Source organism: Pygocentrus nattereri, chromosome 23 (genome assembly GCF_015220715.1).
Source record: "Pygocentrus nattereri isolate fPygNat1 chromosome 23, fPygNat1.pri, whole genome shotgun sequence".
Classification (NCBI taxonomy): Eukaryota; Metazoa; Chordata; class Actinopteri; order Characiformes; family Serrasalmidae; genus Pygocentrus; species Pygocentrus nattereri.
In genome coordinates this window covers 30,008,494-30,025,913 of record NC_051233.1, presented here as the reverse complement: position 1 = coordinate 30,025,913, position 17,420 = coordinate 30,008,494, and the positions used below count along the sequence as shown (strand labels likewise).

The following is a 17,420-nucleotide window of genomic DNA, read 5'->3' as shown; positions in this document are numbered from 1 at the left end:
ATTTTGCACTGAGACCTAAACATTAAGCCAGAACTTCTTTTTGAGCCTCTGTGTGTGACATTGCTATGCAAAGATGTATAATGTGGTCTAAATAAATGTGTCTTTGAAAGTTTCTGACTTTTAAATGATTTCAGGCATTCCAGATTCCCAGTAGTGCAGGCTTCCCACATTTTAGCCTGTTTTTAATTGTATTATCTTGGTAATGCCACTTATTTTAAAAAGACATGGGCACATGACACTTCCTGCAATTTCAAAGTAGTTCATTCTAAGCACTTTTTTTTTCTTCTAATTGTTTTCCAAACACTGCTTAGCAACCACCTCGGTTGCTTCTCAGGTCTTCAGAAGTGCATATGTATTTCAAATGGATATTTTTCAAATCTGAGGCTCCAGAAATGGTCAAAATGTGCATGAGAGACCCTTGAACTGTGAGACCTGTCAGACTTGAGCTTTCCTCTCATTTGAAAAGCCAAACACAAAAATTTCACTTGTGTTTAAAAGTCTTTGTCATCCTCGGTTAACTAAACGTGACATGGTTAATTGTAGAGAAACTTACAGACTCTGATTTCTTTGCAGTGGTGGTGATGGGAACCAGGTGTCACCATGACTACAACACAGACAAATCCACCAGTGAACCTACACGTGTCTTCTGAGTTCATATATCAGACATAACATCATGACCACCTCCTTGTTTCTACGCTCACTGTCCACTTCATCAGCTCCACTTACTGTATAGCTGCACTTTGTAGTTCTACAGTTACAGACTGTAGTCCATCTGTTTCTCTGATACTCTGTTACCCTGTTCTTCAGTGGTCAGGACCCCCATGGACCCTCACAGAGCAGGTACTATCTGGGTTTGAATCATTCTCAGCACTACAGTGACACTAATGTGGTGGTGGTGTGTTGTGCTGGTACAAGTGGATCAGAAACACAGTGACTGTTTCGCCTCACAAGACCCTGCATGTTTCTCTCCACCATGAATGGATTTAAAAAAATGAATTTTAGGCCAAAACCTTCTCAAAGCTACACTCTTGATAAAGAAGGGTTCTTTAGTAAAGAAAATTGTTGTATATAAAACCATAAACACTCAAAGAACCCCCTGATTAAAGGGTTCTTTGCATCATGAAGTGCTCTTCAGATTGACGGAGGATGTGTTGTTGATGGATCGAAACAGAACCTGCAAAATGGTTCTAAATAGAACCCAAAAGGGCTGTTTATCGTTCTCTATGGAACATTTTCTTTACTAATAAACCCTTAAAGAACTTTTTTCTCGAGAGTGTATCGTAAAACAACGTCTCGTAGTTACTTTCTGTGAGGGAGCTTTTAGAGGCAGACGTCTGGTTCCTATCACCACCACTGTGAACAGTTCTGACCTGTTACGTTTCTGTGCTGATTGGAGACAGAAAGCCACTTATTTTGTACTATATATGATGTGGAGCTTGTGTTTCCCCCCAATATCATCCAAAGACGGCTCAACCAGCCGGAAAACCTTGAAAAGCAACACAAGATCTTACTTCTCAATCTTATTTAGATGAATAGCCCCAATAAGGTGTGGAGTGCTGGAAGACTTTCTGAAGCTTTGAACCAGCTGAACCGGTTCCATCACTTTAGAAAACACACACACACACACACACACACACACACACACACACACACACACACACACACACACACACACACACACACACACTTTCTAAGCTGCTTCTTCCTCAGGGTCACGGGGGGTGCTGGAGCCTATCCCAGCGGTCATCAGGCAGAAGGCAGGATACACACTGGACAGGTCGCCAGTCCATCGCAGGGCACTTTAGAAAACAGGTCACCCTTTTAAACCGTCTGATATACAACACACTGATGACGCCTGCTGGTCAAACCCATGAGAACCACATGGAAAACATCTAAGCAGATCAAACCCGATGATTTGGACTGCATGCATTTTAAGTGCAATTTTCAATACCCTAAATAAACCAACCTGAATGTGTCCAGAATGACTTTTATTATCAGAAAACCTTGTAATTTTGGCAGAATTCCTGAGAAGTTTGATCTCTAGAGAGGAAACCAAGAACGATCAGCATCCAACCACCTGATGGCTTTGACTTTTCTAAGCCTCAGAATTGGGACAAATGGATACAAGTGGGTCAGTCTGAGTGGCTCTGAACTGATATGAATCGGTACATATTTCTTGAGGAAAATCAGGATAATGCGTATATTTACTGCTTGAGTGTCGAGGCTGATGATGTTTTTTCACGGCTTTTGCCCCAAATGTAACGCTGGAAGAATGAAACACTTTGATTCCTTACTTCAGCTGAATGTTATAATTGTAGAGCTTTAAATAAAGAGCTAATTTGTAATTGACTTGGGAACAATTCCATTCCACCCCTCCTCCCTACCACTTCTATTTGGAGTGTGTCTGTTTCAGAGACACACTCCAAACATAGCGTTATGAGAAAAAAGGAAAAACTGGCAAGATGGCTGCACAAACGGCTAAAGAAGATGAGGTAGGCGCCGGACAGCCATTGCTTATGTTTAACCTCCGTTTTCAGCTTTCGGGTGTCTGGCAGGAAACGGAGATCATTTCCATGATCCACATTGCATGTAATGCAATCTCTTATACACACGTCAAGGTATGTAGTTTATTTTTTGGTTCAGATTGCTTCATCATAACAGGGGTTCCAATGGTTACAAAGGGGCCTCCTTCCTCTCCCTGCATTATTTTTGGCTTTCAATGTATTATGTTCCTTTATTTCATAACAAGCTTAAAAAATGGCTAGTTCGCTGATGTTTGGTAACCAGCTAGATAAATCTCCCGTTCCACCAGCTTCATATCACTGAAGAATTAGTGGTGGGTGAGAGTCAATAATTGTCATCCGCCTTTTTTGAAACCATAAAGCCCAGCAGTGTGGAACTGAACTTTACCCTCCTCTACTGTCGCTGAAGTTGGGCCGGGTCGCTTACAGAGCAGCGGTAGGAGCTGTTAATGAAGGAATGCTCTTTTTTTATTTGAGGGTCCCTTTTCATAGGGTAAGCTTCCACCACTGCCCACTGTATCTCAATTCCAAGTGGTTAGAGTGACACTCGAAAACAAGGGGTAGGGGTAAAAATGAGAAATGGGAATGGGTCTTGCTCTGAACTCTGAATCCAAGGTCCAGCAGTGAAATCCCAGGCAAAGTACAGCAGTCAAAGCACGCTACATAATAAGTGCCCAAAGATATTTCCATTTATTCCTTGTAAAAGTCATTTTGAAGCATTTCTATTGGTCCATTGATCATGAACACAATGCAAATGGGGAGCTGGTGTAAAATACAAATCGATGAAAATGGAGAAGTTCATTTTTCCAAACGTGGTCCTGGTGTACCCTCTGACTTGTGCCCTGAACAATTTAGTTTCTCTGCTCCTCTTCTCTGCTTCCTAATCAAATGCTTAATCAGTTCAGGTGTGTTGGGAGTGGCGTAAGCACTGATATGTACAGGGCAGGGGGTCTTCCAGGACCAGGGTCGGGAACCACTGCTATAAAATGATGGTATGAAGAGTGTTTATATTTATATTAACATTTATAGCATTTGGCTGACACTCTTACCCAGAGCGACTTACAATTTGATCTTTTTTTTTTTTTTACACAAGTAGGTGAAGGTAGTGTTAGGAGTCTTGCCCAAGGGCTCTTATAGCATAGTGCCGTTTGCATTCGGGCTGTTTTACTATATATCCTGAAATAGAATCAACTATACACCAGCCAGCCACTTCATTAAGTCCACTGACCGTATAGTTTCACTTGGTAGTTCTACAGTTACAGACTGCAGTCCATCTGTTTCTCTGCATACGGTGTTCACCCTTCAATGATCAGGACCTCCGCAAGACCACCACAGAGCAGCTTTTATTTGGGTGGTGGGTCATTCTCAGCACTGCAGTAACACTGATGTGATGGTGGTGTGTTAGTGTGTGTTGCACTGGTCTGAGTGGATCAGACAGCAGCGCTGCTGGAGTTTTTAAACACATCAGTGTCTCTGCTGGACTGAGAACAGTCCACCAACCAACATTATAGAGCCAACAGCGTCCTGTGGCCACTGATGAAGGACTAGAGGATGACCAACACAAACTGTGCAGCAGCAGATGAGTCATCGTCTCTGACTTTACATCTACAAGGTGGACTGACGAGGTAGGAGTGGATTTATAGAGTGGACAGTGAGTGGACACAGCGTTTAAAAACTAGTATTTTATTATATCAGTGACTGCCCCTCAGGGTCTCTGTAAACTTTCGAACTTGAAGTAACACAAGTATAACAAAAAATTGATACATTTCAAAAACAGAGAACTCAGTTAATAAAAGTGATCTACTGTAAATCACTTCATATCTGAAATCAGTTCATTCACATTCAAGAAGACACAGAAAAACATAAAAGTACATACAAACTTAATAGTTTAAAAAGTCCTACAAAGAGAAGCATATAGAAACATGCTGTGCTAAGAAAGGACGTGTCCACCATAAAGCACTCTAGTCTTTCTGGTATTTGATTATTGTGGTGTTTTAGTTTAAGTTTTAGTGTTTATTTTTTTCACAATTTTTAAGGATGAAAACATGACTCCCTCATACAGCTAAGGCAGTGTTTGAGTCAATACAGAGGTAGAGTTTTCTTTTGAAATGTGATAAAATAACAAAGAAGAATAGGCTCAAAAGTGATTCCTCACTCTACCATATCACTTTTTTGGTAACAGAGTTAGGTTTTGACCGGATTCGACAGGTTGGTAACAGGTATGGTAACTACCAACAGCCGGACTAGCTATTGTAATTGGGGGGGGGTTAATAAATACTGATTCGATTAATGTTATTGCATGCCTTGACTTGGGTCACTATGGTTCAGCACTATACCAGTGGTCACCAATAGTGGAACGACCCTAATTAAGGACAAGCAAATGAATCAAGTGCATCAAATTTGGGGGAAAAAACAGCACTATGAATATACTTTGTAGACAAATGAAAACATTTTGGACTTTCTCAGTTGAGAAAGTAATGAAAGAATACAGTAATGAAATAAAAGAATAAAAAGAATAAAAATAATAAAATATATATAAAATATATATAAAAACTCCTGCATCTCTAGGGCACTGTTTCAATGAGTACTGAGGTTGGTTTGGTGTTGTGAGTGGTAGTCTGGGACAAGACAGATCTTGTAACATGAACACATAGCTGGAGACATCTCTTGGGTGAACAAGCGAATGTGGGTGGGATTATATAACGGGCCAAGCCCAATGAACTAATGGCGTTTTACTCATGCTTTTGTCCTGCTTTGAATTCAGATTTAAACCTTACAGAGTACGTGGTCTCACATTAAACACAAGCTAACTCAGCAATGTTTTTGACCGGTTTAAAGCCACCAATGCTGAGTGAAAAATACTGACTATTCTTTCTGTAAGAGGCAGTCTGCAAGTTTACCCACAAGACTTCAGCATTTAAAGAAATCAAAGTGAAAAGCTATCACATACGAAATCACTATGTCTGTTTATTTCTCGGTAATTTACTGACTTAAACTTTTGAATGCCTTAACAACAAATTATAACATGTCCCATTCAGGCTTTGCCCAATTATTTCTTTAGTTATTTATTTATGGGAGTGTTTACGTATTACAGTGCACACTGAATTTGACACTTCTAAACCAATCCAATACCTTATGATAGATATACTGAATTAGAACCCACTTTAGCTTCAGAAGACATCATTTCAACGACAAAAAGTGACCGACAGGTTACCAGAAGCTCTGTGGTCACTGCCTTTCTCAGTTGTGACGATACAGCTGGAGTAAGTGTGATGTTGGCAGCTACATTTGAGCTAAACAACGTGCAAACAAGCCAAGACATCTCTTCTCCTGAGGTAGTCTTCCAACTATTTGAGATACTGTCTTCAACTGAGGTACTGAGGTTCATATGAGGTATTGAGGTCCATATGAGGTACTGAGGTTCATATGAGGTTTGGAATGCAGGAAACCATTCCGAACCTCATATAAACCCTCAGAAAACTAAGCTTTCCCAAAACATTTATTCTGAAGACCAAATGCTTGCTAGCAGCAAAATGTGTTTTTGGCAATTACTGGTACTCCAGATGAAAACTGCATTAATTGGTGAAACTTAGGGGCGGGTTTTTGAAGGAAAATCAGTTGCCGCTGTATCATTTGTGGTAGCATTCAGAACAATTCAGCGCTAATTTTTTTTTTTTTAAAGGTTGTCTCCAGATTTGCGTTCTCTGGGGATTGTTTGGCCCATTAGACCATTTCACAGAACCTTTGAGTTTGACTCAATGCAAAGCCCCTAGCAGGTCTACAGGAGTTAGAGTAGTGCAGTAGTGAAGGTACCTAAACAGCTAACACTTCACTGTCTACAATAAAGTAAGCAGCAAACATTAATAACAAACGGAAACACCATCTTAAAATTCTCTCCACAGACTTCCAGCTCCATTTGTCTTCTGGGCTACAGAATTTGTTCACGTTCAAGAGCTTTTAGGAGACCCTCTGTGGAGTCTCCTCAAAAAAGATAAAAGTAGTAAAAGAAGTAAAAAGACGATGGTGCTGATGATGGCAGTCACGCGTGTTCTGTGTTTTAGGTCTGCAAACAAATCAAGTATAAATCTGATTAATACCACTGAACAAAGCAACATGCACAACTCAGTGCATCGTCATTCATACAGTCTACACTGCTGGAAATAAAGCTTCAACAGTGGATTTACGGCCCAGCTGTGAAACTGTGAACAGTACATTTGTGTCTCTTCATAACCAAATATTTTAAAACAGAACAGCAAAATAAGAAGCCTGGAGACAAGACGGGACGTGTGGAGCCAATACAACTTAATATAATTTAATTACATTAAAGTTATAGATAACTGTCCTATAATCCACTGAAATTATATTATGTTCACTGACTAAAGGTACTGAGATGTACCCTTGAGGGGTCCACCCCAATGACAAGAGGGGCACTCCCCCAGTGATCCATACCTTTATTTCTGAGAGTGTATATATAAGCTGCAATTCATGGACTGTATCCATGATGCCAATAACTGATAGCTTTACATGCTTTGGATGCTTGTTCTGATAAAGTATCCTGAAAAACAATAATTATTATATTTAACAAATAACCATAATTTAAATTATGTTCATTACAGCGGTTTAAAATATATTTTATTTTCTGTAAAGCAAATAAAGAACCATGAACACTCAAGGAACCCTATGGTTAAAGGGTTATTTGCATTATGAAAGGGTTTTCCAATTGATGGAAAATGTGCAATGAATGTGATATGCAAGGTTCTCTATAGAACCTTTTTGACAAGTGTTCTATATATCACCCTATATAACCTATATATTAGAACCTTGTAACAGTAGCACCCTTTTGGCTGCTATTTAGAACCTTTCAAAAATGTTTCGATATAGAATCGTCTACAACACGCTCTCCATCAATCTGAAGAACCTTTCAGGATGCAAGACCCCTTTAACCATGCAAAGGGTTCTTTGAGCGTTCATGGTTCTATACACTTTACTGAAACTTTTCTTAAGAGTGCAGTTCAAATCCCCATTTTATTGTGTCATAATACTTAAAATAATCTTACTATGTTTAATTGCATCCTCAGTTATGCTTTTGATGATCATCATCTTCTCATGCTGGACCACACAGTGGTAATGGTTCTCCTTCCACTCTTCAGTCTCCACTTTGAGGGAAATCCTCTTCTGGAAGGTTCCATCACCATTGGGTACAGTCTCTCCTTCATCCACGTCTTCATGCAGGTCCTGTTCATTTTTTCGCCAGGTCATCGTCACTGCACTGGAGTTGACCCCTGTAGCAAGACACACCACCGGAGAGGAGGAGTTCTTCTGCAGCAGGTAGACGTCAGGGAAAACTGAAGGAAGAAACAGAGGAGGAGAAAACGCCGCATGGATGAGTAACGTGGAAAAGCATTAGATACAAGCAGTGAACATGGAAATATGAAGTTCAAGATTATATTATCACTGATAGCAATTTACTAATGAACTATATGAATAAGAACAAACGATATGTGAGCTGGACAGGAGCAAAAAAAAAAAAAAAAAACCTGTTACGGGCAGCAGGGAGGCAGACCCAAGCGCTGAACTGAAGCCCGGCAAAAACAAAAACGTAACGGGAAATAAGGGGCAACAGAAAATGCAGTTGCCATCGCCACTAATGAAGAGCCTGGACCGAGGTTTTTTCTTTGTTTTTTTGTGAGTAATTTGAGGCCAATTACTCTCTTTTGTTATTTTCCAGCCCTCTTCTCTCATTTATTTTTTAGGGCAATTTGGCCTCTTTTCCCCCTTTTGGTTTTGGGGCACCTGACCTGACCTGACCTGACCTGACCTGAGTACTGTACCGGTCACCCCTCTACATAGGTGTGACGAACATTGGCGTTTGCCAGCACTTGGGGCTGGCAAAGCATGGGGGGCTTCCAGGTGCGTCAAGTTAGTCTTAATTGATCAACGGCACCTCGCCATCGCCCTCTGCTGGCAGCAGGCGGCGCAGGCTGGGCGCCTTGTTGCTGATGCCCTCTGCTGACGGCAGCAGTTCAAGGTGAACCCTTACAAAAGCAATTAATGGAAACATCCCAAGAATAAGCAACATCGTGCAGGCTAGAGGGCCGTCCATCTGGAGCAGAAAGAAGAGTACTAAAACTGTCTGGATCGAGCAGGAATCCTAGGATCAGCATCTTATACTGCTTGCTATAACAATAATTGTTTATCAATCATGTTTTTCCGTTACGTTGTAGTACACACACACACACACACACACACAAACACACACACAAACACACACACACACACACACACACACCTTCTAAGCTGCTTCTCCCTTAGAGTCGCGGGGGGGGGGGGGGGGGGGGGGGGTTGGAGTCTATCCCAGCTGTCATTGAGCGGAAGGCATGTTGTAGTGTGTGAAGTTAAATAATAATAATAACACAGATAAGATTTTTTTTTTCATTTAGTCGTTAAAGTGAAATACGTAGCTTATAGAACATTTCAGATCATATCCAATGGAATGTTTGCGAACTAGTTTAACCTTTAGGCGTGAAACGTTTAACCTATAGGCGTTTTGCAATTATACAGTATTTCACATGAATTAAAAACACTAAACAGAGCTTCTCTGTGCTTAAAACATTGGTGAATATATTTTTACATTTAGCTAATAAACTCCACAACCACTGCATCTGAAACATTTTCTCGTCCTGCACACCGTTAGAGCCTACGATGACTCCAAGTACTGGTCATGTGAATGCAGCTTCGAGAGAAAGAGATGTACTTTAACACACACCACGCATCAATAACGTGTCAATAAACAGGGCACATGATACTTAAAAGCGAAGACAAAAATCCTGCATTAAAAATAAATAAATAAATAAAGACTTTACATCAAACCTTTACATGAAAGCAGTGGTGCAACGTATCTCAGAATGTTTTAAACTGTAAGAAACTTTTAGAGGATGCATCATTTACCTCACAGTTTTGGCAACGTTACCGTCAACTCCATTACATTTACAATAAAAATGTTCCTTCAGTACTTTTTGTAACATGAAAAGAGAAAGAACATATCACTAGTTGGAATATTATATGTAACATACACCACTGTTTAATAGCTTATACTGTACCCCATCATGCTTGAGGAGGTAAACAAAATTACATGTTTACTTTGAATTCTAAGAAATTAATTTAACATTAACAACTTAGATATAGCCCTATATCTTCTATTAATGTTTCTAGAACTTCCATCATCTTCTACAAAGTCTATCGTGTTTTTTATCTCAAGTGAAGGCTTTCCATACTTTTACCACCAACTGCATACAGACAGAATCCTTTCCTTCTAAAATAACCTTAGATAAGTACCCGTTGTCTTCAGATAGGGCGCAGCCCTCCTCAGATAATCAGGAAGTTCTTTGGTGAAGTAGTGCTTCACTAAGCCAATCCGATCTCTCCGTTTGTTCCAGATGTCTGCGATGGGGGCTGCGTCTGCCGTGTGAGGGATGTAGCTCGCCTGGTTTACATCCAGTGATATAAAGTCCTCTCCGTTATATCCGTACTTCTCGTATCCCTCACAAACACCCTTCTGATCATCGTAAACACAGTGAGATATCCACTGAAACGTCTGCACATCTGGAAGAAAAAAAAAAGAATATTATTACATTATTTCAGATACTTTTTTCAGCCAAATGCTACATTCTTGGTTGTTAGGGGAAAAGCTGTTAACCCTCTATTGCACATAGAATTACTTAAACTAAAATGTTTGTGTTTTTGTTATTTAAAATTGCTTAAATAATGGAAATATATATATATATATATGCACAATCATACCATAGCACCATAAAATCTTATTTTTCTCTAAAAACATTATTTTTATTAAAAAACAAACCAAATCAAATTTATACTTAGTAAAAACTTATGACCAATATTCACAAATGTAAATCAATACATTTTCAATTGGTATTTGGAATATATGGTAATAACAAGTAATAAAAACCTTTCATACCTTTCAAGAAGTCCTGGTCATGTGATGTCATAAATTATTTGTCCCTTTTTCCACAATTCAATAGGAAAACAGATTTTAGCTGACTGTTTTTATAGTAAAATTGAGATAAAGTTCCAATCAAAGTTCCAACTTATCAGGGACGTTGAGGTCAGGGTGTTCGTCTTTAGTCTGTTTTCAGTTCTCCATGATAGCACAGATGCCTGTGGCAGATCTAGCAGGCTAAGAATTTTCAAGAGCTGACTTGTGACTTTCAAGAACTGACACGTTCTCCAGTGAGGAGGCAGACTCACTCCTCAGCCTCCCTGGAGCCTCCAGTGAGGAGTGGGGAATCACACTCCTCAGCCTCCCTGGTAAGGTCTATGCAGGGGTACTGGAGAAGAGAGTCAAACCTTGGATTCAGGAAGAGCAGTGCGGGTTCCGCCCTGGTCGTCGAACACTGGCCCAACTCTTCACCCTCTCCAGGATTCTAGAGGGCTCATGGGAGTAGACCAACCAGTCTACATGTGCTTTGTGGATTTGGAGAAGGTATTCGACTGTGTTCCCCGGGGTATTCTGTGGGAGGTGCTTCGGGAGTACAGAGTACATGGCTTTTTGCTATGAGCCATTCAGGGCCTGCACAAACAAAGCAGGAGCTTGGTTCGCATGGCCGGCAATAAGTCAGACTCGTTCCCAGAGAGAGTTGGACTCCGTCAGGGCTGCCCTTTGTCACCGATTCTATTCATAATTTTTATGGATAGAATTTCTAGGCGCAGTCAGGGGACAGAGGGTGTCCAGTTTGGTGACCTCAAGGTCACATCGCTGCTGTTTGTAGATGATGTGGTCCTATTGGGGACATCAGGCTGTGAACTTCAGCTTTTGCTGGATCGGTTTGCAGCCGAGTGTGAAGCAGCCGGGATGAGGATCAGTACCTCCAAATCCGAGACCATGGTTCTCAGGCGGAAAAGGGTGGAGAGCCCTCTCTGGGTCTGGGATAAGCTCCTGCCTCAAGTGGAGGAGTTCAAGTATCTTGGGGTCTTGTTCACGAGTGATGGTACAAGGGAGCGGGATTGACAGGCGGATTGGTGCTGGGTCAGCAGTGATGCGGGCTCTTTACCGGTACCACGACCCGAACCCCGGAGAAGCGGAAGATGATGGATGGATGGATGGATGGATGGATGGATGGATGGATGGATGGATGGATGGATGGATGGATGGATGGGATGGACTTGTGGAAACAGTGGCATTCTATGACAGTGCCACATTTAAAGTCAATGAGCTCTTCATTACAACTCATTCTACTGAGTTGCATAATATACACCTGCTAACAATTACTGTGGCTAAAACACCTGAATAACTAGAAGGTATGTGCACATGCTTTTGGCCATATAGTGCATCACAGGCTACTTGACACCTCCTTTTAAAAACTGAGACCTCTAAGACCTCCCCTTGACTGTGATTGGTCCTAATTGTTTTATGCTATCTCTTGCATTTCAGACTAGCATACCAAATAAAGGAGTTCGGGACAACTCGTATGACTCTCAGAACTCTTTACTAGCGGCTTGCCTTTAGTTCTTTAATCAGGTTTGTGTTACAACAACACTATTCAGTTGACTATTACTCTTGTTACACTAATCACTGTGCAGTTTGTTCTGAGAACTCCTAATGCTACAAGCCCTAAAAAGAATTTAAGTTGCTTGTTGTTCATGAGGATCTTTCAACAATATTCCCAGACACATATATCCACTCAGAGGTGTGCAACACATCTGTTATATGCAGCAATCTAGCCGATCGCAAGCAACCAGCAATCTAGCCAATCGCAGGCAACCAGCAATCTAGTCAATCGCAGGCAACCAGCAATCTAGTCAATCGCAGGCAACCAGCAATCTAGCCAAACGCAAGCAACCAGAAAATCTAGCCAATCGCAGGCAACCAGAAAGGATTTACAGCCCCCAAGCTTATGTAATGCTGTAAGTTTGCTTTTGAGTTCAATATAAAATCCTGTTAAATTCAGAAAATATCACCATCATGCATCTCCATTATGAGAATCTCAGCATATTCAATAGGTTGATTTTATGTCTCCATCAGACAAGAATGGCACAACATTCCTCTCCCAAAACTCCAGCGACTGGTCTCCTCACTTCTTAGATGTTTACAGACTGTTGTTAAAAGAAGAGGGGATGCTACACAATGGTAGACACAGCCCTATCCCAACTTTTTTGAGATGTGTTGCTGCCATCAAGTTCTAAATGAGTTAATGTTTTTCATGAAATGGCAAAATGTCTCACTTTCAACATCTGATATGTGTTCTATGTTGTATTGTGAATAAAATATGGGTCTATGAGTTTAGCATATCATTGCATCCTGTTGTCATTTACATTTATTTACATTTTACACAGCATCCCAACTTTTTTAGAATTGGGGCTGTATTTTAAATTAAGTGCAATTTGCAATACCCTGAAAAAAACATTAGAAAACATTCCCAGCTAGCAAAGAATGTTCTCATAATTCTGGCTAATGTTACTTACAAGTTCTAATAATATGTACAGAAAACCTTTTAATTTAACGTTTAAAAATGTTAATCATTTCAAGTAATGTTCCTATAAGGTTATATGTTAACTAAGACATAATATTTTAATTGCAACATTCAGACAAATGTTTTAATGATGTTGTCACGGCCACAGATTATGTTATGATGAAGTTTTTAGGGAATGTTCCCAGAACAAAAAAAAAAAAAAAGGAAAGAAAAGTAAATCACCAGCAGATGGAGCCTGTGTTCGTATGCATCTGCCTATTTATTCGGACACAAAGCGTGGTCGCTCTGAAAACTGAATCAAAAACTGTCACTTTGCTGTTGATTTATAAATTTTGGATTTAAATTTTGTCAGATGTGCACAAAAATCCAGTATTGAAAAATGGCAAATGGGTCAAATCTTGGTTTTGGTTCTGTTATTGTCAGTCGAATAACAAGAAATAACTTAATCTTACAGTTTCACAGACTCATCATAAATTAAATAACAATATAAAGGGTCATATTCTAATGATCAACATTTAGAGTTTCCCATCACAAGCGGGAATAAAGGTGCAGAGCGCAGGTGTGAAGCTCAGAAATCAGGCCTGTGGTTTTGCTAACAATAATGTAATCTAGCATCCAGATGCCTGTATGAAAAGTGCACATACGTAGGGGAGTTCAGCACAACACCGACAGAAAAATTGAAACTTGAACTCATCAGCAGCTGATCTGGGAACACGAAGCCCCCGCCAATGGTGGGAGTTCAGTTTCTTCCCTACATCATTTCTTTCTTATATAGTTTGTTTAGGTCAAATTTACAAATGCTTATACAGGAAGTAATATAGACTCAATATACCAGAACCATGGCTGATTTCTGTGGTTTCTGAGTGTCACAGCTGCACTCTGCACCTTTAGTCCCACTTTAGAGTCTACACTCTAAAACATGGCCCTTTAGTCCACTACTGTTTGTTTGTTATTTGATTTTATGATGAGTCTGTGAGACTGTAAAATTAAGTTATTTATTGTTTTTTGACTGACAGTAACAGAACCAAAAGCAAGATTTGAGCCATTTGCCGTTTTTCAATAAAGGTTTTTGAAATAAAAATCAAATGAATACAAGGTACATGGACTGCGGGAAAGTAAACATTGCATTTTGATTTTAGTTTTTACACGTATTCTGCATTTCATAAAGAAAAGGCAAAGCCAATATGAAGCTTGGATTCTCTTTTCTCTATTAGATTTTCCATTTTAGACTTGGCCATGAAATACTAGAATAAGGAATAAAATGAAATGATGAATAGCTTATTCATTTATTTATTTATTGGTCACAAATAATAACCTCATATAAGGTGTTACATTGATGTAATTTTTGCAGGACATAATGGCTGGTCTTAGTCCATGCTTAAGATGCCAAGAATTTTTTGAGGTTTTTGTCGCAGACAACACAGATTTTAAATCATTATAAACTTTTTAATTACAGCTAATCTAGTGACCCAGCAACTGAGCTCTTGTCATTCATTGTGCTTTGTTTGTACTGTGGTCATGTTTGTGTCATATTGACTATGCTTTTGATCAGTGTCAACAGTTTCTTAACTCCAATGGAAGATAATGATTTGGATGAAACTGTGACCCATATTCTGCAGCACCCTCCCAACTGTGGATACAAAGTGATGGTTCGGCTGTATTCTATTTTGCAAATTACAGGACAGCGTGTACAAGAATCCATGCAGTGTTTGGATCCTCATGGAGTTTTGATACGCACCCTTCAGATGAACCCACGAAGGTGAAGGAAGGACTTTATACCAGCACCAAACAGTTTGTGGCACATTTACGGCAATCATTAATGATCTCAGTTAGCTAGTACTTTCTGAACTAGTTTGTACAGTTCAGTTGGAATGCGTTTAAACAGTGATACATTAGAAATTGTATTTGTCAGGGGCACAAAACTGCTAGGACTCAGACATTGTTGTCCCAGTATGGATTTGAAATCCCAATATTAAAATTAGCAGTCATCACTTTAACCTCCACCATTGTTTTCATGTCATATTCTATATGTTTGAGTAAAAGTAGAAACATGGGGAACTAGAAGCAGAGACTTTGGGATGGATGGAGGGAACATGTTATATTATAACTTTTAATACAAGTAAATGGAGAAATATTTTTGAAACATTTTTGTTGGAACATTGATAAAACTTTGATACACCAAACTTTTCAAACTATGTCAAAAAATTAAAAACAACAAAAAAGAAGATTTTGTCCCAACAGCAACGGTACCTGACTGATGTTTTAATCTGTCCTTTACTGTTATTTGCCATACATAATGTTCATTAAAATATCCTTTTCTGTCTGTCTTAATACCATACTCATATGCCCATATACAGCCAAAAGCCACCTCCCTGTATGTACACTGTTTGGCCATTAATCATATAGGTGCACTTTGCTGTTTTACAATTACAGACTGTAGTCCATCCGTTACTGTGCATACTGTTAGCCCCCTTTTTACCCTGTTTTTCAGTGGTCAGGTGTGTTGGTGTGTGTTGCACTAGTGCAAGAGGATTAGACACAGCAGTGCTGCTGGAGTTTTTAAACACTGTGTCCACTCACTGTCCACTCCTACACTCATCAGTCCACCTTGTAGATGTAAAGTCAGAGCAGCTCATGTGCTACTCCACAGTTGGTCATCCTCTAATCCTTCATCAGTGGTCAAAGGACACTGTTGGCTGGATATTTTTGGTTGGTGGACTATTCTTATGGGAGGCAAATCCTGCCAAAAAAGAAAATAAAATGAAAGCAATAAATGTAAATGAAACCTCTTTCTGACATTTCTTTTTCCAAACATCTGTGCAAATATCCTGCCAAAATTGAAAATGAAATGAAATGCCTTCATTTGTAATTTCATTTTCCGTTTGTGACAAAAGTAAAAATAACTTGAAAACGCCGATTTGTCATTTCATTCTAGTCGTTATTCTGGTTTTTCACGTCAAATCTAAAATGAAAACGCTAACAGACAAAAGAAAATGCAAACTTCACTTTGGCTTTGGCTTTTCTTCATGAAACACAGAAAACATGTCAAAACTGAAATCAAAATACAGTATTCATGTTTTTCATGGCGATCGGCTGCATATCTGGCAAAATTAAAATTGCCAAATCAACAGCAAAGCAACAGTTTGTGATTCAGTTTTCGGCACTGACGCGCTTTAACTGTCTGAATGAAAAGGTAAATGGAAACAAACGTCAATGCCACCTGCTGGAGATTCACTTTTCATTTTTCACTTTTCATTTTCAAACTGACCAACATGCAAATATATGTTAATTAGCACTGGGTGGAGCTAAAACTATGTAACTGCCCACGAAATCCAGCGAAGACAGCTGACAGCAATATGACGGACATACTGTGTGATACGATAAATGAGTTAACGAAGTTGTCGAATTGTCAGGATGAAGATTATATATTACTCAGATGTGAAGTTATACTAGACAGAATTGGTGATATTGAAGCTTTCACTTTTATATATTGGATGCTCACACACTCACCGATGGACTGGCAACCTGGGTTTATCCTGCTTTCCGCCCGATGACCGCTGGGATAGGAGTTTTTAAACACCTCAGTGTCGCTGCTGGACTGAGAATAGTCCACCAACCAAAAACATCCAGTTTTGAGCATAGAAACAAGGAGGTTGTCATAATGTTATGCCTGATTGGTATAAGTACCCTATGTCTAAGCTTAGGGACCCCACAAAGTAAATTTTTTGCTTCCTTTATCTAGCATCCTTCAAAGCCTTTAACTAATTGATACATTCCTTATAAAATATCAAATAAATATCATATGTAGGAAAAAATAAGTGCTAAGCATTATATGTCCCTAAGAGGTATTAAACTCATTGTTGAGGATTGTCCAGTGGGAATGTAAAACTCTTGTCCAATAGCAAATGTTTGACTTGTACCTTAAGTTATCTGGCTAAGCAAAGAAATCCTGCTATATGAAATTGTAAACCACCGGCCCAAGACCAGGATGTCAGAGTTTTTAGTGGGGCACAACCTTGCAGATTTGTATTTTCTCACTTCTAATACTTTCAGTGAAACAAGTTAAGACCATGTAAATTGGCTAAGCTGCGTAGAGTGTGATAAGCAAAGTAAAATGTTAAATTTTGCAGCAATGTGACCCTCCAGTTGTTTGACTGCTGGTTATTTTTGAGACATTACATAATTAATTGTTGTTGTTGTTTCAGAATCAAAAGGCTCTGTAGAGATGTATATGAACACGTCCTGGACATGTTCTATCACATCTTCTACAATTTAGAAGCAGAAGGACAACTCAATCCAGACTCTGATGCTCACATTTTTGCCCTCCATTGGATCTTCATTCCTCACCTACAAAGGCACCTAGCCCAACTAGCCAAAGAGGCTTGGAACCACCACAGGCTCAGACCAGAAG

The 17,420-nt window shown here is 39.6% G+C and overlaps 1 protein-coding gene across 1 annotated transcript in view; it reads right to left on the bottom strand.

Annotated features, from left to right (window-relative positions):
* Positions 1-4,189: 4,189 nt before the first annotated feature.
* Positions 4,190-17,420, bottom strand: part of LOC108414551 (H-2 class I histocompatibility antigen, K-D alpha chain-like) — a 31,782-nt gene continuing 18,551 nt past the window's right edge. Inside the window, exons 4-6 of the mRNA XM_037533309.1 lie at positions 9,858-10,124; positions 7,580-7,867; positions 4,190-6,585 (exon numbers count right to left, since the gene is read on the bottom strand). Coding sequence (XP_037389206.1) covers positions 6,470-6,585; positions 7,580-7,867; positions 9,858-10,124 — 671 coding nt within the window. The 3' untranslated portion in view covers positions 4,190-6,469. The remainder of the gene's footprint in view (positions 6,586-7,579; positions 7,868-9,857; positions 10,125-17,420) is intronic.